Source organism: Rattus norvegicus, chromosome 2 (genome assembly GCF_036323735.1).
Source record: "Rattus norvegicus strain BN/NHsdMcwi chromosome 2, GRCr8, whole genome shotgun sequence".
Classification (NCBI taxonomy): domain Eukaryota; kingdom Metazoa; phylum Chordata; class Mammalia; order Rodentia; family Muridae; genus Rattus; species Rattus norvegicus.
This window is the reverse complement of record NC_086020.1, coordinates 75,470,359-75,497,607: the sequence shown is the minus strand read 5'-3', so window position 1 is coordinate 75,497,607 and position 27,249 is coordinate 75,470,359. Positions and strand designations below refer to the sequence as shown.

Sequence of the window (27,249 nt, the reverse complement as noted above, 5' to 3'; positions counted from 1 at the left end):
AAAACAAAGATGTACTGTAAATTCAAATATACACCTTTTGTTATGTTTCAGTGTTCTGTCTCCATGATGGTAATATCTGTTGTCTGGGTTCACTGAAGTATTTACTGGGATAGTATATCCAGTAATGTACAGCATGGAGGAGCTAGATATCCAATAATGTGGGAGGTGTGGTGGTCCTCGTGCTGACAGATAAGCATGAAGGGAATGAGGAATGTTAAACACACAGAGTGTCCTTCCAAGGAGAGAGCTCTGCAACTTGCTTTCCACCCATAAGGTGGGAGTTGATGTGGTTTATGCCATTGTTACCTTTGTGCTATCTGTGTGCCTGAGATCACACTGATACCCCTAACCCACAGAACCTTATCATGAGCTTGTTTTTCTCAGTCACTCTATAGAATTTATCTTTATGAAATTTGCCCCTTGTACTTTAAAAAGTAGATGAACTAATGTCTTAAGTTTTGTTCTCTAAATAGGATTGAATTAATTAGCATCATTTAAAAAAGGTTTTTGTTTTTTGCTTTTTTTAATCATATTGTGCTGTGCTCACATATACCTAAAATAAAGAACTCATGGTCAGACATTTCAAGTGTGAGTCAGCACAGAATACTTAGCTCATCTTCAGTTCTGTGGTTCGTTACTCTATTGGCCATGGTAGTAACAAAGACCCACACACAATTCCTTTTGGTGGCAGAAGAAAATAATATCATAGTCTAGGCATGTTATTGTTGCTTTTATTATGTACTTAGGTGATTGAAGCATCACGAACCTGAACAAGGACGGAAGAATCAAATCATTTACATTTTATTTAGTCAATGTCTCTATGATTGACTTTAGCCCTTACTGAATGTACACAGGTTCATTGGGTGAATTCTTCATTGTCATACAATAACATTGTATGCATAACATTGTCTGTTCAGTGGAAAGAAACCACAGCTTTCTTACTTCCTTGTCAGCCTCTCCCTATGTAGCCTAGGCCAGCATTAGTCTCTGTCCTTACATTTGGGTTGCATAGTATTAAATTTGTACTATGCACCCCATGCCTAAGTATTTCTGCATCTCCTAAATTGTCTCTTCTATCCCAAGAGGGATCTTCTCTCATTTGCATAATTTCCAAAGCAGAAAAAATAATGTGCTTTAAATATTAACCAGTAAAAGCAGTTCTATAGTGCAATATACTCAAGAAAAAGATTATGTTAAGAAGAGTTTTAAAAAGAATCTGGAAAAATAGCAACCACATTCCTAAAGAGAACATGTTTTGCCTGTGTGGCTAATGTTGAAGTGAAGTCTCACAATTATGGGAGATCCCCTGCCAATACTGCGGGACAGTTAGGCTTGGCAGTAGGTACCAGCCTGTCTGCGTCTCAGAAAGCAATCTCCCAACATGGTTATAAAATCATAACTAGTGCTTATTCTTTCTGTATACCTGTTTATGGTTAGGATTAAATTATATTTCAGTAATGCTCATTGAATGGGTCTCTAAGGCTTTTTTATTACCAACTATAAACTGCAGAAAATTACAATTTACTATAATGTTTTACTTAGTAGATATGTATTAACTCTGTTCTCACAAGAAGAAATAGCAAATAAAAATATCAAATAAATAATTAAGATTTTACCTTTACAAAATAGGGATTTCCTGTAGTAAAAACTACAAATGATACATTTTTTAACATGCATGACTCTGTCCATTTATATACTGGTTTGTCCAAAATGCAAATGTTATTGGGAATTAAGTAATGATTCAGAGGTAAATAACTATTCCTACCTAAAACTCAAGAATTAGTTCTTTCTTCTGAGAGATTCCCTTGACCTTTTCAATATTCCTTTATAGATTTAACATATTAATTTCAGTTTATCATCTCCTTTTTAATATTATTCATTAACTGTTTAAATGATTCAACAAAAGGATGCAAAATTACACATTTGGCCTAAATACTGACAAAATCAAAATTATCCAGAATAACATGAAATGAATCCATTCATATGTTCTTTATAACAGAACTTTAAAGGGTCTAGTGAACATCTGATTTCCAATATTATGATGATAATATAATTTCAATATATAAAGAGGCAAAACCATTGTAAAAGGTGGAGGTTTTGAAGAATTCAATGATATCTACTGGAAATGATAGGATTAAGCATTTATCAGCTCACATTATGACTGTCAGCACAAGTTCAAGTCATGCAACATTTCAGCATGGATGCAGAGAAGTCCATGGTACTCTTGTGTTCATGACTAAAGAACTAAAGAGAGTTGATGACTTAGCTAAGGTAGGTTGGCCATTAAATAGTGAATGGTGTCTAAGGTAGTTTGTTCTTGCTCTAGTGAACGACATCCTATTTGGGAGTTTGTGTGCAACACAAAATCGATTTTTCAGCTTGTAAGAAAGAAAGAGTGAATGAAGTTGGAAGGAAAAAATAAATCAGGGGTGATGGATTTGGGAGGAATTATAAAGAGAAATGGCAGGGCGTCATAATCCAAATGAATTGTTTGTGTGAAATTCTCAAATAATTTATTAAAATTATGATTTTTTAAGAAAAAATGTAAATAATATGGACAGAATAAGTAAAGGTTGTCACAGATTTGCATGGAATTATAGCAAAGATATCGGACAAGACACAAGGCTATCACTTCACACTCTCAGCAGAGGGTAAGCAGGGAATACAATATGCAGAACTTGGGATCTCATACGCAGGAATATAAAAATGGTTTACCTTTCTAGGAAAATGGTTCGTTAGAGAAGTGGTTAGGCATGGAGTTATCATAACCACAGTTCTACCCTGAAGAATATAATGAAAGTAATGCAGTGGAAACACTCTTACCCTACTATTTCCATGCAAAAAGAAATGGCACCATTATTAATAACCTAACAGTAAGACAACACTGAAACCTTACAGTAAGGAGAGTTAAATGAAATGTGCTAGAAACCAACATGGGAAGGTTTATTTGGCATGAGAAGTTACAGAGTCTTGATGACTCAGTCTACAAGGTAAATCAACCATTGTCTACAATTGCTCTCAAGGAAGTACTAATAAAAATCCATTCTAGAACGACAGGGATATATCTGTGGCTTCCCTTACTTTGCAAGAAAATGAAGACGTTTCAGCTTCATTGTGGTAAAGAACAACTGAATTATATACTTTAAAAAGATACACTCATCAGAATGACTGGATCAAAAACAGCAAATACCAGCAAGGATGTAGAGGAAGGGGAACATGCCCCCATGCCTGATGGGAGTGAAAATTTGTGCAATCGCTTTGGAAATCAATTTGGTGGCTTCTCAGAAAACTAGGACTATTTCTACCTCAAGAACCAACTACTTCAATCCTGGGCATATACCCAAAAGATGCCTCACTATATACAGGCACACTTTTTAAACTATGTTGATAACAGCTTGATTCATAATAATATCCAGAAGCTGGAAACAACATAAATGATCTTTGATTGAAGAATGGATAAAGGAAATGTGGTTCATTTACACAACCCACTAATAAACTAATAAACACTAACCCACTAATAAGAAAAAAAAAGGATATCATGAATTCCAGGTAAACAGATGGAACTTGAGCACATCATTTGGAGTGAGGTAGCCACGAGCCAGAAAGGCATTAGCCATGAAGTGCGGAACAACCGTGCCACACTTCACAGATCCAAAGAAACTGGGTAATAAGAAGGTCCTAAGGCATGATGCTTGAATCTCACTCAGAAGGTGAAACTAGTCACCGAAGGCAGATGGAGAACAGGGTCCCCAATGGAGGAGTTAGGGAAAGGAATGAAGGAGCTGAAGGGGCTTACAACCCCAGAGATGAACAACAATATCCACCAACCAGACACCCCAGAGCCCCCAGCTCCCAGGAACAACAATATCCTCCAACCAAACAGTACACATGGAGAGACCCATGGCTCTGCCACATATGTATCCAAGAATAGCATTGTAGGGGCATCAGTGAAAGGAGAAGCCCTTGGTCCTGAGAAGGCTTGATGCCCCAGTGTTGGGGAATGCCATGGTGGGGAGGCAGGAGGAAGAGGGCGGGTGGGGGAGCACCCTCATAAAAGCAGGGCGGGGGAGAGATGGGATAGGGGCTTGCTGGAGGGGAAACCAGGAAAGGGGATAACATTTAAAATGCAAATTTAAAATAACCACTAAAAATGGGGGGTGAATAAGGGTAAAGGGGATGGGAATCAAGTATGAGGAGTGTGGGTGAGGGCTAGGATTGAAAATGATAATCAGCAGACTTGCTACAGCCCTGGGACAGGGGAGGATAGGGCAGGAGCCAACGTTGGTGAGCCTCGTTGTGCTTCCTACCAGAAAGAGATACAAAAACTGAAGTGACCATCTCCTGTAGCCAGGCAGGACTTCCAGAGGAGAGAGGGGGACATCTATCCACTGAGAAGACCTTCAACGCAACATTGTCTGGCCTATAAGATGGAGCAGAGACAGGGAATAGCCAGCTAGTGACTGCCCCAACTTATATCCTTCTCAGAAGAAAAAGATAACCACTAACACTATTAATGATACTCTGCTATGCTTCGATTAGGGACCTAACACATGTTTCTCCTGAGAGACTTCCTCTCCCAATGAATAGAGATAGATTCTGAGACCCACAGCCTAACATCAGGTGGAGTTTGAGGAATTTTGTTCAAGAGTGGGGAATAGAAGTGAGCAAGGCAAAGGAGTCAAGGACAGCACAAGAAGATGCACAAAGTCAAGTAAACTGGGATCATGGGGGTTCACAGTTCCTGAACCACTAATCCGGGAGCATATAGGACTGGACCAAAACCCCCTAATATATTTATGGCAAATGTGCATCGTGGTCTTCATGTGCGTCTCTAAAAAGTGGAGTGGGAGCTGTTTAGGTCTCTGTTTCCTCCATTGGATACCCCCCCCCAACATGGACAACTTGTTTGGACCTCAGTGGGGAAGACGATGTTCCTATTGGTAGATGAGACTAGATACTCTGGGGTGGGATAGTAACCAAGGGGCACTCTCCTTCTCTGAGGAGAAGGAGAAGGAGGGTAGGGATTTGAAAAGGTGCGACTGGGAAGAGAGGAGGAAGGGGCTATGAATAGGATGTAAAGTGAGTAAATAAGTAAATAAATAAACAAATAAGTAAATAAGGCATCTACCATACCAAACATATCTAAATGCATCTTTTAAAATGTTTTCAATTCCTTGATCATCCTCAGGAAAGAGCATAATGTTAGTTCGTATAGCAATATTTTTCACTATCAAATACTATTACTAGATTTATGGTTTTCGTCAGAAGTGTGTTGAAATATTTCATAAAGACTTATGCCATTTTTATCTACAATTTTAAACTGAGGCTAATGTGTTCATTTCCCAACACATTAGTATACCAGTATCAAGAAAATAGGAAATTTTGAGATATTTATGTAGTGTCCTCAATTGGTGTCCAGTTTTTAAGCTTTGTGTTGTAAGATTTGCTTAAAGATGGGTTAGGTACACCGTTGATATTTTCCAAGTAATTCTTTCACCATAATTCTATAAGGACTAACTCAAGCAAGGATATTATAGTGATGTCTCAGGGCTGAACTGTCAGATAATGAGTACCCTTATTGAAAAGACTCAGTGGCATAAGTGAAGTGTAAGTGCATGAAGCAGAAAAGTAGTGAAATTAAGAGGGAAATCAAGCACTCTTGACTTAAAGATGAGGACTAATTATTCCATAAAGCCAATTTTCTAACTTCATGCTGAGATGAAAATGAACGAAAATCTCTCAGACTTACTCATTACAACCAGATATTTGAATAAGCTCAACTATACATTCTGTGAGATTTTGACAAAAGATATGGGGAGTACCTTGCAGGTCACAAATCTCTGCTTATAATTTCATTCACAGTAACACTCTGCCATACATAAAGAAGTACATAAAGCAGTTTACCATTTTCTGAAGCAGTCACTGTGATATTGTACCAGGGTGTTTCTTCTCTATCCAGTACTTTGGATGTCTTAATGGTTCCAGTATTTGCATCAATGTTGAAAAATCTCTCCTCTTCAGTACTGTGGTTGATGAAATACCTGAAAGAAAGAAATTGGAAGCATTTTTTGTAAGTGACGACAATGAAGAACAATATAACATAATAAAGGGAGTGATTGGATCAAGTGAATTAAAATCTGACTGTACTTTAGTGTCTATATTTGACATGAAAGTCTTTAACAACTAAATATTATAGAACCTATAACAGCTCTTTAATTGTTGAAAAACATATTTAAAATACTGTAAAACAAAGTAACAAATTCTGTGAATTTGTGGGTTGTGAGACAGAGAGAAGGCTCAGCAGTTAAGAGAAAATCCTGCTCTTGCGGTTAACCCAAAATCACTTTCAAACACTCATATCACATGGCTGACAACTAGCCAGTCAACATTGCAGCACATGGGGACCATGTTTCAGTTAATGACCGAGATCTCCAGATCTATTAGTGTATAATCATCACAAATTCAACTTCATAATATAATACATACATATATATATATATATATATATATATAATGAAGTGAGTTGTGATTCTGTGAGGAGTTAAAATATGGCAATGATCAAAGCACATTATTACACGTGTAGGAAATAATAAAAATGTATTAAAACGAGTTTTCATCTCATACAGACAATGAGAAGTATTTAAAATGAATGAAGGGATGTTTTCATACATCAAGCATTCTTATCTCAAAGATGAGAAATATTCATTCTACAAAGGCAATTATCTAACTTCATTCAAAGATTAAAGATACAGAAAAATCTGTGAATGTTGCTCAGTTACATCAGAACATTAGGTCACACTCATGTCCCCTTGCTACCTGTGCATGTGCTCTGTGTCTGCTGTGTTATGCTGCTCAAGTGACAACCCCACTTACAGCGATGGATGAAAGAGTGAGGGACTGACACAGGATGACTATGATGACTGCTGAGTAGATGTAGAGAATGGAAAGAAAGGACAAAACATGGTACAGATTCAGAGCTTGCTTTCTAAGCAGGAAATGCGACCTCAAAGAAAATCACCATGAATTCTACTCATTGGAACTGCAGCACCCAATTTAAAAAGAAATTGAAAGAGAAAAAGAAATAAGATTACAGAACCAACATAAGTAGCCTTTGGAGAATAAAAGCAGGTCCACCTTTTAATGATAGTAGATGATGAAGAAATCCCAAAGGGTATGAAACTAAGTGTGAGGGTGGACAAGAACCAAGAATACAGTGTTCCAAGCAAATTTACAAACATCTGGACAGTTACAAAGAAATGAAGACAAAAGCCAATAATCATATGTATATGTATTTAACCTCCTTAGCCATCAGTGAGATACTATATAAAATTACCATGAGACTCCATCCACCTCCAGTAGAATGACCGTCACTACACAGAAACAATACATGTTCTTTAGTTTTCTGGGAAACAAAGAGTCTTTGTATACTGACACTGTGAATCTAAAATAGCCCAGTCACTGTGAACAGTTACTATGAAGATTTCACAAGAATCTAAAATCATATATGTCACTTCTTGGTTTACACTAGGAGATTTGATGTTCAATATATCACAGAAGTACTTGCATTAAACATTTTCATAAGACTAATTAATATTACAGAATCAGCTCAGATATTTGTCAATAATGAATAGCTAAGTAAAATGTGCCATATGCACAAATAGAATTTCATCCAACCATACTGTATAAAATTATGTTGCTTTCATGAAAATGGTTATAACTAGCAATTGCACACATTTAAGTATAATCTACTTTAAACCATGTACTCATACGCATGTTCATGTGGTAAATGGAAAATGATGAAAGACATAATGTAGAAGCAAGATTGTCTGAGAAACATTATGGAGCTTTTGGTAGGGAGAGAGAAAGAGAGGAAAGCATAGGAGGTGAATGCAGTCACAGAATATGAAATTCCTGAATGGGAATGTACTTATGAAACCTGTCATTATGTACAAAGAACACATGCTCAGAATCATCATAAGCATAAGCAGCTTATAGTATATTGTAACTCTGCCATTCCTACAGATTTAAATATTACATGTGAAATAACCACGAAAAGAGTACATACCTATAATGTAAAATCTTTGGCTTCAGTGTGACTGCGTTAGAAAATGGCTAAGAAATTAGGAGAATACAACTCTGGGTGTGCATATCAGGATGCCTCATGAGAAAGTTAGCCAACGGAGCTAATGTAATCTAATCAGTGGAATAATGCTTTGATAGACTCATAATGAATTCCATCAATGGGAACTGGAGAAAAGTGGAAGGTGGGAAGAGTTAGAGGAAGTAGGTCAAAGGCAGAAGTTTGAGGCTTATCTGCCCTGGTTTTTTCTTGATGCAATTATGTTATTTGATGCTCACAAGGAGGTTTCTCTTATTCAGTCTTCCACCATATGGTTCTCCACTTCATAGTGGGTTGAAAACACTGGGCAAAATTGCAAATGAGTGAATCCTTTCAAAATGTGAAACAAAATACACAATTCTTTCATCTTCCATTTCTGTAGGGTAGATATTAGAATACTAATGAAGGCAAAACTACTGAAATATGCTTGAAATATTTAGTCATTAGTAAAGTGAAGTAATCGTAATGTTCTAGACTTAAACTATAGAAAGTACTAGACTTAGACTATAGGAATAAACTTGCTGCTAACTGCTAATTGCTCAGAAATCCATAAAAACATTCTGATTGGATGAGTTTCCAATGTTATCTAATTACAATGTTGACTAATGTATCACTAGCTGATAAGTGTTTCTATTTGCACCATTCATAGCAAAAAATCTCTTGGAAGATTTTTTTTCTCATACAGAATTATGAGTTATGATTATGCCTTTTTAAAACTTCCTATTATATTTTAAACTCTGTGAAAAATAAAAGAACTTCAATTTATCAAAGTAAAGTATTCATTTATGTGGAGGTCCTTGATCCACTTGGCCTTAAGCTTTGTACAGGGCAATAATAATGGATTGATTTGCATTCTTCTACATGCTGACCTCCAGAATTGGAGAAAGGATTGAAATAGCTGAAGGGACTTGCAATCCCATAAGAACAACAATCCCAACCAAACATTGCTTCCAGGGACTAAACCACTACCCAATGACTGACAATAAATGGACTGAGCCATGGCTCCAATGGTATACGTAGCAGAGGATGGTCTTGCTGGGCACCAATGGAGGGAGAAACCCTTGGTCCTGCCAAGGTTGGACCCCCAGTGTAGGGGAATGTCAGGGGATGTGGATGGGGAAGGGAACACCCTTATAGAAGAAAGGGAGGGAAAGGGGATAGGGGGCTTATGGACAGGAAATTGGGAAAGGGAATAACATTTGAAATGCAAATAAAGAAATATACAATAAAAACTCATTTATTATGCAACTTAGAGTTCATGTCCCAACAGACAGATAAGCTATAACTGTAAGAAACAGTCAATATCAGTAATGACTGCCTTTAATCAAACACTTTTTACAACAAATGTTACTTTATACAAATCACCAAGTTCTTCATTTGGCATTCAATTTTCCTGGGTTATTATATGCACACGGTTTACCTTTAAGTAATTACCTCTAGGTAATTAGGTTTCATGTTCAAGAATATTGGAAAAGTTGTTCTTCATTTTAATAATGAATCTCATTCCTCACATGTACTCCCTGTATTCATTATACTTTCTTTCTTTCACCAAAAACTTAATTTTAAGTATGTGTCAAAAATATATTTCTATACTGATTTGCCCTAAAATATTAGTAAGAATGTTGTTTGTTCCTCTCAGTTATTATATTTCATATACTTGTAGATGCAGCACATATGTGGTAAAGAAACGTCATTAAGAATTCTTTGTGGTAGCTGTAAGTTAAGTTAAATAATTTATTCAATTATTAGAATAATAGTTTAATAAAATTTAGTAATCTTTAATTGATTCAAAACTTGTGGGATAACTGGAAGCCTGGCTTTCTCTGAAGCTTAACTAATTGTCACATATCTGGTATACAGCTCTGATATTAAATTTTAAATGTTCCTTTTAAAGGGTTAGGGTATAAAATGCATTAACCATGCAAATATCCAGAAAATAATTCTAAGTAAATATTCCAAAAGCAACATTGTCATATGTTACATCTGGTATTATACTTCAGTGTCTAATGGAGTAACGAGAAAACAAAGCATAGATTATGTTACACATAATATATGTTTTATACAAGATGCTTGCAGTAGCTTGAGAGGATGTCTTTATTGTTATCCAAGCAAGGAGTGGAAGACCATTGCATTTCACCTCTATAATTGACTGATTGAGGTCCCAACATTCAGCATGTCTATCTAAAGATGATGTTCATCAATGAAAAAACAGTGGTTCTACATTAGTCAGTTTGGGCTTCTTAAATCTCAAATATCATATATATGTGATGTTATTTACTAAAGCCTTAATCTATAAATTTTTATGAGCAATATGTCACTCATAATAAAACACAAGTTAAAGGCAATGGCCTCTAGTTTTAAACAAGGGATTACTTTCTCGCTATGTATTCATTTCTTATTAAAGGATTCTTGTGGATCCTCACCATATAGTTAGAGATTCTGATGCTATTTTGATTAGCGCATACTTAAAATTGAACTAAAATACAACATAAATTTTCTACATTGTCAATAAACTAAATTTTACATAAATTTGTCAGTTAAAAATGATACATTAGGAATTAGATAATATTTTCAATTTATTTGTTGGTACTATATCATTGCTATAAAAACTACAAGTCAAATATTCAATCTATTTATTCAGTTTATTTTTTCCAGTTATCTCCTTTAGTGTTGCCAATGGGACCATGCCATTATTTTGAAACCTCACTTTTCCTTGAGTTTTTAACCTCCATAGTAATTGAAGCATGATACATTCGTATTCCATTATAAACCATGGGATCATTATGGGAGAGTGTAAGAAAGTCAGCATTCCAGAGAAGCTGCAACAAACACGGTTGTTACATAAACCCACCCAGGTTGTAATAAGTCTCAGAACAAGATACGTAACATTTACCCTTTCAGCTACTATATAGAAAATAAGATGTCCTTCTCTCTAAACTTATTTTCAATCTAACTAACAGTTCAAAATATAATAATGATTACATTTTGTATGTTAGCAAACAAATTGTGTCATAAGGACTTTCTAAAACAAATATTCAAAATTTGTATTGGTACTTTCTGCTCTCTTAAAATAACAACAGAGAAAAAAAGGTTGTTTCCTAATATATGTGTAGAAAGATTCAGATTACAAATCACGGTGAAAAAGTAAATTACAGGCATATGACAATTATAGAAATTCAATAACGAGAATGCCAATAATATTTCACTTTACTTACTCATATTTAATTCATGTTATTTTTTATAAGCAAAGACTTAAATATATGAAAATTTATATACTTCAGATAGCAAGACTGAATGACAGGACGCTGCCATCACCAAACCCCCTCCCTTGTGTATATGTCCAAGTATACAAACACCTGGCTCTAGTTAAAGTCGTGGGCCAATGGCTTTCTGGTTACTTAAAACATCCCTGCTTTCCTCTCAAGAGAAACTCAAGTTAATACATGAGAGGCATTGAGTGGTGCTTGAAAATTCTCACTTTATATTGCAAATCTAAAATTTTACAATGCTTTGTTAAATGTGTTAAAAATCTGCCTTTAAACATGTAAATTCTAAGCATTAGTAGACATTTTTTTATAGATTTCCAAAGGTTTAGGGGAATAATAACAACCAAAAACATGTTTGGTCAGCCAGTGATTGCCAACTGATATTTCTGAGATCCTATCCTCTAAATGAGATTTCCTATGTCCTTGTATCTCAAGTTCCTTAATGTCATCTCTAATAAGCCAGGAAACAATGTAAGTTGTTTAAACCAACAACCTTTTTTTTTTTATTTTGCCTGTAAGCTGACAGCCTCTAATTTTATGCATATTTTCACAAAAGCTGATGAATGTATTTCTGTAAAAAGCCCATGCTATTTTGAGATAAACAAACAAATAAAATAGAAAACAATACAAGACAAAAAGACTTGATATGGTTTGTTATCAAAAATCTGAGTAATCTAATAGTTGAACAATAGTATGCAAGAAGAATAAAATCAAGCAGATTTTCAGAAATTCCTGTAAGGGTGCAAATCTTTTTTATTATCAGTTCTACAAATGAGAATCTAATGGCTCTTCCTGGCACAAGGCAAGGTACATCCCTTCACAGTACTTTCCCTTAATTACTACAAACATTTGATCCCTATGAAAGAAAGGCTTAAAGGGCTTGTTTTTAATACTGTTATTGTTTTCTGTTTTTATTTTCATTGTTTGCACCTTGGATCCTATGTGAATGACACATTTTTATTAAAATAAACTTCAAATGTTATGTAAATTATACACCCTCACAACAGCTTTAAAGTTTCTAATTATTTCAAGGCAACTGAAGTAAATTCCTTTTACTTTTTGAATCAAAACAAAACATAAAATCATGGTTATGCTAATAATCCTATTAGCATTTGAAGACAATGTATCAATCATCTCTCTAGAGCAGCATCTAAAGCTGTGAATGTTCAGTTCCCTTTTCAATAACACGATGTACTGGCAATTAGAAATATCAGAAGACAATAAATTATTCAAAGAAACAGTTAATTTTTTTCTGATTTATGGGTGAATATGGTAGCATTCACACGGCCATGCAACACTTGACATACAAGGACTGACACTGTATTACAGCAAAGTCATACATTTCTTTTTTATAAATGCCGTTCACTTATATTCCATTCTATCCGTTTCTCAGTCTTAGCCTTATGTGTACTTGGTGCCAGAGAATTCTTTGTGAGCTGAACCCGTTATTGACTACAGTTGGATATCTGAGCTCTTTTCTGTTTCCCTTTCATTCAATGTGCCCCAGGTCTAGACACATCTATCTGCCAAAGACATAGGTAAGATAGGGTCTTTGAGAGATCTGAGGTTGTAGGACTGGAACTTTCCCAATGGCAGGGATGACCTCCCAGAAACAGAACCAGCTAGCTCCTTTTTGAACATATGAGAACAATGGGTATGTGTTGCTAAGAATAAAGCATGGGAGGCCTTCCCACTACCCAGACACTCTAGTTTCTCATATGGAACTAAGAGAAAAATGTATACTGTTCATAAGGTAGATGAGCTAGGATCAGTCAAATGGCCACCATGTCTTTGTTGCAACAGTTGCTTATAACCATCTTGTAACCCTAACTTTCTTTAAACATGTTGGTTATATGACCTTCTAGGACTACCTTGTTATGATTACCTGCTGTTATACCTGTCTTGTTATGACCATCTTCTAACCATGTCTTTGTTTCAGGTCAATTGGATTATTGTCTTACATTTACATTCTGCTCCTGTAACCTTGCCTGTTTTGCCTGCTGTATCCCCTATTTGGAAACTCCCTATACCCAAACAATAAAAGCTCTGCCTTCCTCAATCCAAGGATGATCATCCAAACCCTGTCTCAAAGGAGCCAGCCTGTGGACATGAAGAAAAATGCTTGCTTTAATTTAATCAGCCATGATATTTATTTTGGTGCTCTTCTATCACCTGTTTTGCAGATTAATATTACATAAAGAGTAAATTGTTTAACCTACATCTTCATGCACAGAATTGCTTTCTTTGTACATATGAGTTCTTTAAAATTAAGCTGAACTTTTGATAAGAGTATAAACTAACATGATCTGTCTCTATAACTATTAATAGACAGTAGAAAATGTAGTTTCATAACTTCAAGATTGTTGGTGAGAGGGTGTATCAAATGTTATCATTTCCTTCTATGTTCTGCCCCACAGTTACCTGGCAACAGTCAAATATGTCTGACTCACTATAAAAGGGGCTGCTTGCCCCCTCCTCACTCCCTTGTCCTCTTACTCTCTTTCCTCTCTGTCCCTTCTCTTCCCATTCTCCTCCTCCAATCCCCACTTGTGATCTCCCAATGTGTTCATGGCCAGCCTCTACTCCTCTGTTTCTCTCTCTCTCTCTCTCTCTCTCTCTCTCTCTCTCTCTCTCTCTCTCTCTCTCTCTCCTTCTCTCTGTCTCTAATCCCTCAACTCCCCTCCCCATGCCCTAAATAAACTCTATTCTATAAAATAGTATGTATATAGTATACAATATGGTACAGGATAGCATAGCATAGCATAGCATAGCATAGCATAGCATAGCATAGCATAGCATAGCATAGCATAGCATAGCATAGCATAGCATAGCATAGCATCTTTTGCCTGGTATTTCAAGGGGGAAGCAATGCCTCAGCAAGGGCCTGCAGAGCGACCCACTTTTGTCTCGCCATTCCACACCTCTACCAAACATATCCCTGGCATCTTTTTCCTTTATAAAACACAACGATCTCTTTATCATTGTGTTCTCTGATAAATTGTCTTTGATTCAGTAAATTAGCTCCCACCCACACTGTGGTATGAAACTATAAACTCTGTGGGATACAGGAAAATAAATCTCTCAAGTAGGAGGGGATTTGTTGGAAGTAATTTTTAAGTTTCAAAATGAGGGGATGAGAGAGGAGATCAGGTACTGAAAAACACCTACAATTCTGCATACCAAGGTGGAAAATGCCAAAAAATTAAAGTTTTTGTTTCCATGTCTAAACTACAAGAAGGAAACTTTATGGGAAAAGTCAGTTATTTTAAGGATTTGAAACTTCCTAAAAATCTTAGGTTTTTCAGGTGTATAAATATAGACAAAGGTGTCCAAATGCTTGTGTTTAGTTGTTTTTATCTTGTCCTTACAAAATGAACCATTTTTATTATGCAAAAAATATTAATTATGCTTTACATGTTATACTAAAATCTTAAACTACAAAGTCATACTTGGCTTTGTGTTAAATCCTTCATTGTAACTTTATTGACATCTGTGATATATGACCTTATTTAAATATTATAAATTTGAGGATCATAAAATAGAAAAAATATCACTCATTTATTATTAAAGAAATATTGATTATTGGCCTTTCAAATATAGACCCTGAGTTATTGCTCTATATTTCCTTGAAAATATTATCATTTACTGAGTGGCAGCTCAATCAGAGAATTCTACTTTGTAGTATGATTAAACTGTGAGCTCACAACAATTGTGAAAGACTTTATGTATCTTTTACAGAAAAAGATAATTGATGATCTAACTCACATTCTGTGGAATATAAATGAAGCATCATTAGGGGATAAGCATTATTCCCCAGAGTTTACTCTTGAATTATATCCAGACTTCTTATCACAAATTAATCAAAGGTTCTCTAGTTAATGTTCTAAATACATTTTTTCCTCAATAATATTGTATATTCATTAAACCAAGGGAAAGTTAATCTGTTTTTTCAACAGGTATGTAGGAGTCACTACTCCTACTCTGTCAGTTTGCCTGCCTGCTTGCCTGCCTATCTATCTACTATCTATCTATCTATCTATCTATCTATCTATCTATCTATCTATCTATCTATCTATCTTCTGTCTATCTATCTATCTTCTGTCTATCTACCTATCTTCTGTCTATCTACCTATCTACCTATCTATCTATTTATCTATATAATGTGTGTTTGTGTCTATCTCTCTGTATGTGTAGGCTGTGGTATCCACATTTGTGTGCAATAATGGTCACAATTGTTGATGTCAGTTTGTGTGTATGTACAGATAGTTGTGTGTGCGTGTATGTGTGCGTGTGTGTGTGTGTGCGTGTGTGCGTGTGTGTGTGTGTGTAGGTTTGAGGTTGATTTGGGTAATCTCTTTTTTTTTTATTAACTTGAGTATTTCTTATATACATTTCAAGTGTTATTCCCTTTCCTGGTTTCCAGGCAAACATCCCCCTCCCCCTCCCCTTTTTTATGGGTGTTCCCCTCCCCATCCTCCCCCCCTTGTTGCCCTCCCCCCAACAATCTAGTTCACTGGGGGTTCAGTCTTAGCAGGACCCAGGGCTTCCCCTTCCACTGGTGCTCTTACTAGGATATTCATTGCTACCTATGAGGAATGGATACAGAAAATGTGGTACATCTACACAATGGAATATTACTCAGCTATCAAAAAAATTACTTTATGAAATTCGTAGGCAAATGGTCGGAACTGGAAAATATCATCCTGAGTGAGGTAATACATGGGTAATCTCTTTTTACTGAGAGAAGGTATTTTATTGAACACAGAACTAAATGATGAAGCATTGTCTACCTACTCAGGGGCTTTCAGAGATCTTTGAACTACCATGATTATAAACCACAATTTTTTTAGATGTTTACATAACATATTCTGTGGTCTTATGCATAGCAAGCTCTGAATAAACTGACCCATTTCCCCAAGTCTGCCATGTATTAATAATTTAATAACTTTTGTCTGCTAATTTATTAAGATAATTACATATTTGTTATAATTTGAAAAGCATTGCAAATAAAATATCTAATCATACTTTAATTCACATTAAATTACCTTAAGACATAAACCAAATCTTCAAGTACTTGGGAGATAAAGAATATAGCATACCTTACTAAGCTGTTAGCACTGTCTGGATCCTGTGCCAAGACAGTGCCAACAATCGTCCCAATCTTGGCATTTTCATAGACTTCCATGACATAGGAAGGCATAGAAAAGAGTGGTGGTTCATCCACATCCCCAACAATGATCTTCAGCATGGTGGCATCCTTAAATGGACCCAAGTGGGAAAAGCGGAAATCCAGATGTGTATTTGCTCCCTCAATGTTGAGTGTGTAAGACTTCTTTTTCTCATAGTTCAGTGGCTGCAGGGGGAAAATGCGATAGCCAATGTTAGACTGTCTACATTTTTCAAAGATGCTTACTTTCTTACTTATGAAAACTGTATGATATATGTTAACTTACTTTTCCTTAAAAAATAGCTATAATATTTTCCTAAATTATGATGTCCAAACAGACATAATGGCAACTCATGTCTTACTCTATAGAGAGTTTGCATAGCCTTAAATAGGGTGATAACTACATAAAGAAATAAATCACCTCTGCAAAACCACATTGATTTTCAGAGACAGTCTTAGTCCTCTCCATCCTATACCATCCAGGAATTATTAAGTAATTAATCTAAAAATATCTGCTGGAAGCTTGTTTGAAATTTGAGATGATCCTGGCAGTAGTAGCACATACATTTAAAACAAGTATTTTGAAGACAGAAGCAGGCTGATCTCTGTCACTTCAAGGTCTAATTCTACAAAAGTCAGACAACACAAAGAAACCTTGACTTGAATAAACAAAAACAAATACAACAAACAATCAAACAAACAAAATATAATGAAATAACTTATTACATTTATGTGATTTATCTCACATTACCTTATTTTATGATTAATTTTTGTATATTTTAAATTAGAGATTTTGTGATTTTGCTACTGTGTTAAGTTTCTTCTAGAATTATGCTCTTTACCTGGTAGATAGTTTAAAAATGCTCTCTCTTCTGGATATTTTCTTTTCATTCTATTGTGTGTAAACTTTGTGGTGTAGAAAATGTGTAGTTTGTTTTCTTACTTTGTACTTATGATATTAATTCATCTACTGTGTTTCTCATATTCCTTCTCAGATTGTATTTGGAGCAAAATTTTAGTATCAGTCTATTTCTCTTTGCTTGCTTATACCTATTTTAGCTTTGATCTTATATTAATAGGTCAGTATAATCATTTCAGTTTCTACATAAATTTAAAAATTTCCAATAGGAGTTTGTGTTGTTGAAGAAAGCAGGCAGGTTCTGATGCATAGGTAAATATTCTATAATTAAAATACACAATCAGTTTTCCAACTAATAACTATCTTCAGTTACACATAGACATTTACTAGTAATTTATATATATATAAATATTATAAATACATATAAATATTTCAAATATATATCAGGCATCATGAATTTGACTTTATGTGCAATTATATAACCAATGCATTTTTCCCAAATAATGGACTTCTATTATTATAGAATACAAAATAATAGACAAGTACTTTATTTTTAAGTCATATTGATCGTTATACATATTAATGATGCAAGCTGATAAAATGTTCACGGGAATAGGTGAATTTACCTTTTGAGAAGAACTGAAAGTTTGGAAGATGCTAACCAAGGAGCAAAATTATACTTGCATGTAGGTCTGTTACAAAACATAATCTCAGATTTAATTTTAGTTGTAGAAACTTTAGATGGAGAAGTTAAAACAGAGGGTGTAAGACACTTTCTTTCACTTGGAACCTATTGATTGCTTCATTGGTTCTACTCATCTTGATAAATATCTGGTAGAAACAGTGCACACAAATATTTTATTCTTATTTAGGTTTCTGATATTAAATTGCACTGACTGAACATCATGGCATTTTTGTTCTTGGTGGGATCAGCTAGCTATTCCTTATAAAGGAACTATGATATTTTGCTTTACCCCAAAGAACCGTCCTAGTCATTTGGGGTGCTTAGATACAAGAGCACAGATTTGTCATTTTCACCAGCAAACTTAATCTTGTAATAGTTTTGAATATTAGGACATTTTATAACAAAGGACTGTCAGATGTGCTGTCCTATAAGGGCACATATCTAAGCTTGCACATAGGGTCTTTCTGATATTCTTAGATTTTTAGAGATGGGAACCTTATTTATTTCTATTTGTACTAAGTACCAGATACCATTTGTGAATGTATTACCTAGACCTTAGCATCTCTTAAAGATTTCATTCCTGACTGTTGTCAAAAATGAAGATGAAGCTTCAACATCTGACTTGCAGGAGTCACATATGCCATGTTCAACACTGTAAGAATAGGTGCCTAAGAGGTGTCTTTTTGGGGAATCTTGTGAACACAATCCCCAGTACTACTGATGATCATTTCTTGTATCCATTCCTGATCGCATTAGAAGTTGGCCTTCTTAGGTTGTGAACATTTTATAGACAGGATAACAACTATTTTATTTCGATCAGGACCTAGAATTTGGAAAACTCCTAGAGTCATAGTGACATGGGTCATGCTGGGACACTGGAAGCACTTGATAGTTTTTAAAGCTCTTTTAAAAATCTCAAAACTCAAATTCTCAAAAGCTGAGACCATTTAATCCACTTATATGCACATAGAATAAAAATCTTATTTGCTTAGATTTATATGCTTTTACTGATGGGTTAATTAAATCTGCAGCCTGTAGTCAACTAATTAGAAATTGTCTTCTTCAGAAAGAACTGAAACTAAAAATAAATCTCTGAAATAATTAATTCTCTTTTTCTTTTCTAAAGTTTACTTTCCTTTAAAGAAATAAGAATGTGACCCTGACTACATTAAAAATCTAACACAAATTAAAATAAGTTACCCCAAAATTCTGAATATTTGCTGCATGTTGAAGACCAGCCAGGTGCTAACGAAATGTTCAGTGTTAGTGAGCCTTACTTACAGAAGACCACTGTCCGATTCCCAGCAGCCTCATGGAAGTTCACTACTGCTTGTAACTATTTGCAAGTGAGCTGACACCCTTCTGACCACCAACTATGCCAGACATTTACATGGTTTACATACTTATAGTACAAATATTGCACATAATAAATATAAAATAAAAATAATTAAATTAAACAATGACAATAAAGAATTATAATGTACACTGTCCTTCTTATATTTAGACCAGACCATCAATATATTAACACAGAGGAAGCAGAAGGCAAGGGGCCTCATGTTTGCTTAATATCACTGTTTTAATATTATTTATGAAACTTACTTTGTGTAAAACTTCTCGACCAATGTTCTTATCATTTTAAAGTGTGGACCATATTGTTTTGTCAATAATGATTAACACAGCTTTTGTCACAACACCAAATTTTCAAACACCCATCTTCACTCATTCACTGTTACAGAATTATTACTCTCATCCACTCAGTGAGAATAGTGAAGAAAATTTTGCCCACATTTGGCTTCTCCTGAAATTACTTTCATGCTGTGCATCGAAGAGAATAGAATACAAATTTTCTAGCAGATCCCTTTGACAAAATAAATGCCACATGTCTTAATGCTGCCCACCCAATGGTACGGTACAGGTTGCTTGTGTGGACACATGGTTTCATGTTGATGATCATCTAATATAAGTTTAACTACCTCCAGGCAGACATAACCATCCTGGGAAACTTGTTTGCCAAGAATGGCAGATGGATGGATAGGGACCATCTGCAGCCACAAAGGAAGGAGAGAATAATTTCAGGTTGTGTCAGAAATTTAAAAACGAATTTACTACCGTGAATTGGAACATATTAAGAGTTTCTTTTATGAATGCTTACTGGCGATACTGAATTGCACCAATAGAAAACTGATAGGAAAGAAAACCATTCATTTATTCTGAATATTTCAAAAGTATTTATTCATACCAAGTGAATTATGTTTTGTATTATAACCACAGAATTATATTATTGTGGTAAGATATTATCTATCTATGCTATAACTTTGGTAAACATGTGCAACTACCCATTGCTAATAAATTAAAAACTCTGCAAATCCTTAGATTTTTTTTTGACTCTATAGAGGATTTTTTTCTGGAGCTTAGTGTTCCTAAGTTACAATTAAATTCCTTTATCCCAAATATAATCCATCAAACACAGTACATTACAAATAGTAAAATGTGCTAAGCCACATAAATCAAAAAACAAACTGAAAAAAATGGGAAAATTCATCCAGATTATTAAAGTATGAAAAGCAAATTACAAGAAACATCTAGGAGTTTGTAAACTAAACTCATAGTATTTTCTTCATTTGCATAAACAAAAGGAATAACTATGGTTGTGTGTGACATGGTAAAGACACTATCACTGTATTGTAAAGCCAGTGATCACTTATGATGAATTAGGGCTCTAGTGTAACTCCGCTTTAAAATCTTAAACACTTATGAACATAGATTTTTCGAAGTACATGCTGACAGTCTTTCCCATTTGATTAACTATTCAGTGCTCAAGCTACAAGAGGAATTATGGACACAGCGTTTCTCCTTTTAGTGATAGAACTTGTATGAAAAGAATGGACTCTAGTCCTTGGCAATTTGCTCATTATTACTTACAGATTTGTGTTTCAGTTGTTTATTTGTTGGTGGTTGGGTGTGATTATTTGAATCGTTCTAGTTTACAAGACTGTAAAGCTTGGATAAAGTCTCTTGGGTAGAATACTGCAGATCTGCATCGTTAGGTTGTATTTACTGTGCAAGGCAGCTAAGCTCATTTTGGATTTGCCTTGAAGTGTCATAAACTTTGGTTAATGTTTTAGGAGAACAATTCCAGGCTTGAGAGACAAATATTCCTCTGTGGGTTTGTTTGTTTGTTTGTTTGTTTGTTTTTTGGTTTGTTTTGTTATATTTATTTTTGTTTTGTTTTAACATTATTTGCTTTAAGATTTTATTGCAATTCAAACTCTGTGAGCATTCTTTGTTTATTCAGTTATATTGAAATAAGGGTATTGAATACACAAAGCAAATAGTCCGCCACTAAGCTATTTAATATATCTAAAATGAGTTAATTAATTATAAATTAGAGAGCTACCTTCATTACCATCTACTTCAAGAAGCAGCTTTTCTGATGAGGGATGAGTGAGCCCCAGATCTACGAGTACAGTAGTATATCTGCAGGAACTATTTTATTGATACGTCCATTAAGCAGTATAATGACAGTAGATTTCCCCCTGGTCCTCATAACCTCTCTCATCTCAGGTATTTGGCTTCATTTTTAGAGTCAAATGTGTTTTCCATCTACTGGAGTGGGCCTTAAATCCAACGAAATAGTGGTTGTTCAATCCAATAAAATTTGTATTTTGCAGCCAGGTACAGTTATCTGTATGGCAGGTATGTGGCAGGGTTCATGGCTGAGTAAGATTGATAATAGACTCCCTCTGCAGTGTCATACATAACATGTTTCAGCATTGGATATGCTACTTAGGGTGAAACTTCTAGTTTCTAGTTATGCACCATCGAATTTCTCCCTGTTCAGTGACATATACAAGTGGTGTCTTTCTCAAAAGTGCTTTAACATCAGGATGTGGATGGTAACCAGTAGCATCCATTTCCTAGCGTGTGGAGATCAGAATGCATCCTTTGGCCAGTAAATCAAAAAGATGGCATCATTCTAGAATTGGGTGGTAACATTTGAGTCATTTTGTTTCCAGTATATACTTCCTTTAAATTTTTTTCCTTTATATATGGATCTATGTTTACAAGACTAATAGAGTAATAAATCTCCATATGGTTTTTCAAAAATAATTATGCATTCCTCCCCATATTCCCTACTTTATCCTTCCCTCCCTTCTCTTCACCATTTAAACATCTACATCAGGATGGTTTGCAGACAGCAAGAGACTTTGAGGCATCCTGTCTTAAATGGGATGGCAATATCAAACTACCCCATCAGGATTCATATATCTATATCTATATCTACATCTATATCTATCTATTTATATGTGTATGTATGTATGTATGTGTGTATGTATGTATGTATCATCTATCTATCTATCTATCTATCTATCTATCTATCTATCTATCTATCTATCTATCTATCTATCTATGCAGAAGAGGAGACAGAAAGAAGATAGCAAGAACCAAAGATGTGGATGACTTCAAATGCTGAGTCTGGGGTGGCCTTGGTTCCTGCCCCTGGGACAGGGTCCCAGTGTGAGTGCCACTTCCAGGAGTGCCAATGGCTTCTGTGTGTATGTAATAATGTATTTATTCACCGGAACCAATACTAGCACTGTAGGTTTCTTTCCTTCTGAGGAATGTCCTCCCTCTTAATGACTCCATGATAATTAGAATCAGTATGAGTCCAGGAGTCCAGGGTGTGGCTGTCTCAGCAAAATGGTAAAGGCTGGGCCTTCAAGGCAGCACTTAATGCTGTGGGAAAAAATTCTAAATCCATTAGTTTAAAAATACTTAATTTTTCAACTATGCAAAAAACTGGATGCAATATGAATTATGAGGGCATTCATGAGACTAAAGGAACAAAAGTAGCTATAATATGAGCCAGATTCTCAGAAATATAGGAAAGCAGAGATACAAAGGCAGACAGTCCTGAGTTTAAGATCAGCCTGAGACACAGCAAGTCCAGTCTCAGGCATGGTAGAAATGGTGATATCATGGCAGAGTCCGACCTGACTAGTTTATCTTATGTGTTTAGCAGAGGCAGGCAGATCTCTGAATTCGTTTGCAGTGTTAAAAATAAATGTGTATTTGCTATATTCTAAGAATGAAGGGGCTGGGGTCTCGGGATGCTGAATTATAAGATAATAAAAAAGAAATCTGAAATAAATGGCTGAATATATATGTAAATAAAACTGGGTTTTGGTCTGGGTGAGATGAGCTAGCAGAACTCGATAGCAGTTCTTTTTATGATTTTTTTATGTAGAAAGCTGAGCAAGCACAACTCTTCAAGGTTTTTTTTTTTTTTTTTTTTTTTTTTTGGAGAGGATTTCTGACTCTAGAATAGCAAGAAAAACCTGAGAGCAGAGCAGAACACACACACACACACACACACACACACACACACACACACACACACACACACACACACACATATACACACACACACACACACACGGCATCAGTGCAGAAAGTCATCTCAGCAGAACCTAGATCACCAACTCGAACCCCCAAATTGATTTTGTATAGTTCCCAAAACTACCAAACAACCTTCTCAGAAATCCTTTCCTTCGCATTCTAAGAAACATGTCTCCCAGACACAACAGGACTAAAGGACACATCAATTCACAGAGACAATGAGATGGTGCATAATACCCACACAAATTCAAGCCTATATAATCCAACCAAAGAAACTGAAAGGTTGGCAGAATGTCCTACCTCTAACCTGGAAGCTATTTATAATCGATACCTGCTAAGACAAGGAGGAAATTCAGTTTTCTTCAATGAACAGACATTGGGTATATCACTATTACTCCATGCAGGGTATCAGGAATAGTTGACCAAGTTAAAGCTAAGTCCATCTTTTTTTGTGTGCTTTGCTTAGTTTCTGTCTTGTTTTTTTGTTTGTTTGTTTGTTTGTTTTCATTTTGTTCTTTTTGTTGTTGTTATCATTGTCATATTTTGTTTTTATCATATTTTTTGAAGAAAGTAAAAATTTAAGTGTGTGATGTAGTGAGCTACACAGAATCTAGAGGAATAATGGGAGGGGAAAGAATATTATAAGAAACATGTTATATGAAAAATATTTTAAGCAATAACAATGTAATTTAAAATCTACAGTAAACTAGATAAGAAAAGAAGATCAAGCAAGTGAAATATCTCAGCTAGTGAAGCAGCTTGCTGACGTACATCATGGTCTTTCATTCCTGTGACCTAAACAGTACAAGGAGTGAACGGACTCCAGAAAGATGTCCTCTGACACCCAGACAGGTTCATTGGCATACAAATGAAAGAGAGAGAGAGAGAGAGAGAGAGAGAGAGAGAGAGAGAGAGAGAGAGAGAGAGAGAGAAAGTCAGACACACCCAGAGAGAAAGACAGAAACAGAGAGAAAGAGATGCATACACCTATATACATATATACACATATATGAGCAGATATGTATATACATAAATATATATTTGTGTTATTTATTTCTTTAACTTTTAAAAATAGTTCTAATGAAATATGGTTTATGGGAAGATAGATATATATGTATATATATACACATATATCATCATGGATATGTAAATAGGTACTAAATAAGTTACAATAGTTCTTCAAATTGAGAGATGTAACTAATGTAAAATATTTCAGCCTATATGCAGAGATAGGAGCCCTATGAGCCAAGACATTCTGTGGAGCTGTCGAAGAGTACTTCCTAATGCTGCCACCACATTTAATATAGTCCCTCATGTTGGAGTGACACCCAAACATAAAATTATTTCATTGCTACTCCATGACTTTGCTACTGTCATGACTCATAATGTAAATGTATGATATAGAGGATACCTGATATATGACACCCAAATGGGTCACAATCCACAGGTTAAGAACCAGTTCTCCAGAAGAGGGAAGAAAAAAGGAGAGTATAGTGTCAGATGCTGCGGAGAGGGGAGCTGAGCGGGTAGAATGTTGAGGGATTCTGTCTACTGTTTCAAAAGACCAAGTGAGTCCTATTTGGATATAGCACTCCTAAAAAGAAGTGGACATTGATTGGATTAATTTAAACATGTAGTGAAAACTATCCATCATTTTATGTAATTCATCTGGTGTTCACACAGAACTGGATTTATTTATGCTTTCAGATGAGATAGAATTAATTGGAAAGGATTAGGGAGACAGTTATTCATGTGTTTCTCAATTCTGCACATCATACTCAGTTCTTATGACTTTACTATCTCTTTCTTTTTTAAAAGTAATTTCTCATGAAATATTTTTATATGAAGTTCATGTGTAAAGGAGAAATATTGGTAGATTTTTTTCATATTTTGTAGCTCTTAGTGCCTTTTATATCTTCCATCTTTCTTAATAAAAAATTTAATTTATAAATTTTTCTTTATATTTTTTCATGCTACTAAAATTTACTTTCTAACCTTTGGTTGTGAATTAATCTTCTTTTCAATGCTAGATGTTTATAATAACAATAATGATAATAATGATGATAATAATAATAATAATATTAGCCTTAATAAATTTACAAGTCGAATATTCTGAGATGTATTTAGGATAACACTTAGTGAACTGTGTTTCATTGTTTTATTTTGTGCCCCAAATTTACATGGATATTTTGAATATATTACGTGCTCATAAATAATTGGTGGTTTTAGGATATAGCATTCTTTCCACTCCTAATTTTAGTTTTGAGTTTATCACGATGGGAATGATATCTCCTATTTAGCCTTTTGCTTCCATTGCCACTTATATAACCTACACTACTATGTTTCAAATATCTCTGGCTCAGTAGGATAAAGTCTTCTGATATTTGGAAAACTGATCACACATTTGCTTTGTCGGCTTCTAGTATCCAGCTTTACATAATGTGCTCAATCAGCACTTTTCACCCACAAGTGTTTTTTCATACCGTGGTAGAAGTAAAATAGATCATTTCCCCCTGCTTCCTTTATGAATTATTAATTTTACTTATTTCACCCCTTTATATTGACAACACGATTGCTTGCTGCCTTTCACTCGTGTTCTTTTACTTTTAACTGTTGTCATTAAAACAATTGAGTATTTTTTCTCTCTACACATTTTTCGGTACTAGGAAGACATTATTTGTACATTTTAGAGGGAACACCCTTATCATTCTTGACTCTCACCTGACCCTGACTGCAGTTGTTCTGACAGGACAATTGTTTCATTCTACCAGTCGTTGGCCCAAAGGAATACATTTCCAAGCAGTGTGTACCTCTCTTTATATCATTGTGTATGTCACTGTGTATCTATGTGTGAGTACAGGAAACAATTTGAAGTCACACAAAAACAGAATTCAGAAGACAAACTTGGGGTTAGGCCTTGTCTTACATATTGTTTGAAGACAAAATCACTCTTGTTCTCAGGGTTGCATACATACATATATATGTATATATAGATATACATATGAACATATGCATGTGAGATATATATATATATTCTTTTTCACATGAAAGGTAAAATTATGAGATATGAAGCATTTTCTCATAGTAGTTTTATGAAAATAAAGGTGAAAATGCTCCAAATATATTTTAAATAATTTTCCAGCAAATTTCCATGACATTCTTCCACTTTTGAAACGATAGTCTTCCTAAGGTAAACTGATATCAAAACAATTTTACAAGTGAATGTTATTACAATACAGCCATGTTGTGAAAACATATCCATACAGGTTTCTGCTCAAAAAAATTCTCTCACTCATATTCATATTTCTTTTATCTGAAATAATTCTTAGTGCATAGAAAATAATGAATAGCCCATCCCTCTCAAATAAGCTTACATTTAACATGTTACTTCATTGAAGCATGCAAATTTCATATTATTTCTCATTATGAATTTTCAATAGCTAACCTGTACCCTAAGTGTTTAACATAAATAGATTCACTTAATCTTGACTCAACATTAATTGCTCAATTGTTCTTCTCTCACCAATGAGGATAAGAAGACATAAAAATTGAGAAATGTCTTAGTGGAAGCAAAACAAATGAATTGAATGTGTTTTTAATTTAGACTGTGTACTTGCCCCTTAATGATGAGGTAATATTCTTAGAAACCTCATAGATGAGTAAATAGTTTGGAATAACACAGGTGAATGAATATAAATAATTAGACTTTCTGTGCATGCATTGTCCTCAGGAATAAAGTAGCTCATTCATCAT

At 34.9% G+C, this 27,249-nt stretch overlaps 1 protein-coding gene across 9 annotated transcripts in view; it reads right to left on the bottom strand.

The window, feature by feature from the left end:
* Nucleotides 1–27,249, bottom strand: part of Cdh18 (cadherin 18) — a 1,002,040-nt gene that overhangs the window by 53,113 nt on the left and 921,678 nt on the right. For all 9 annotated transcript variants that reach the window (XM_017591202.3, XM_017591201.3, XM_017591200.3 and 6 more), the window contains 2 exon segments: nucleotides 16,485–16,738; nucleotides 5,905–6,041 (listed from right to left, as the gene is read on the bottom strand). In XM_017591202.3, the coding sequence (XP_017446691.1) occupies nucleotides 5,905–6,041; nucleotides 16,485–16,738 (391 nt within the window).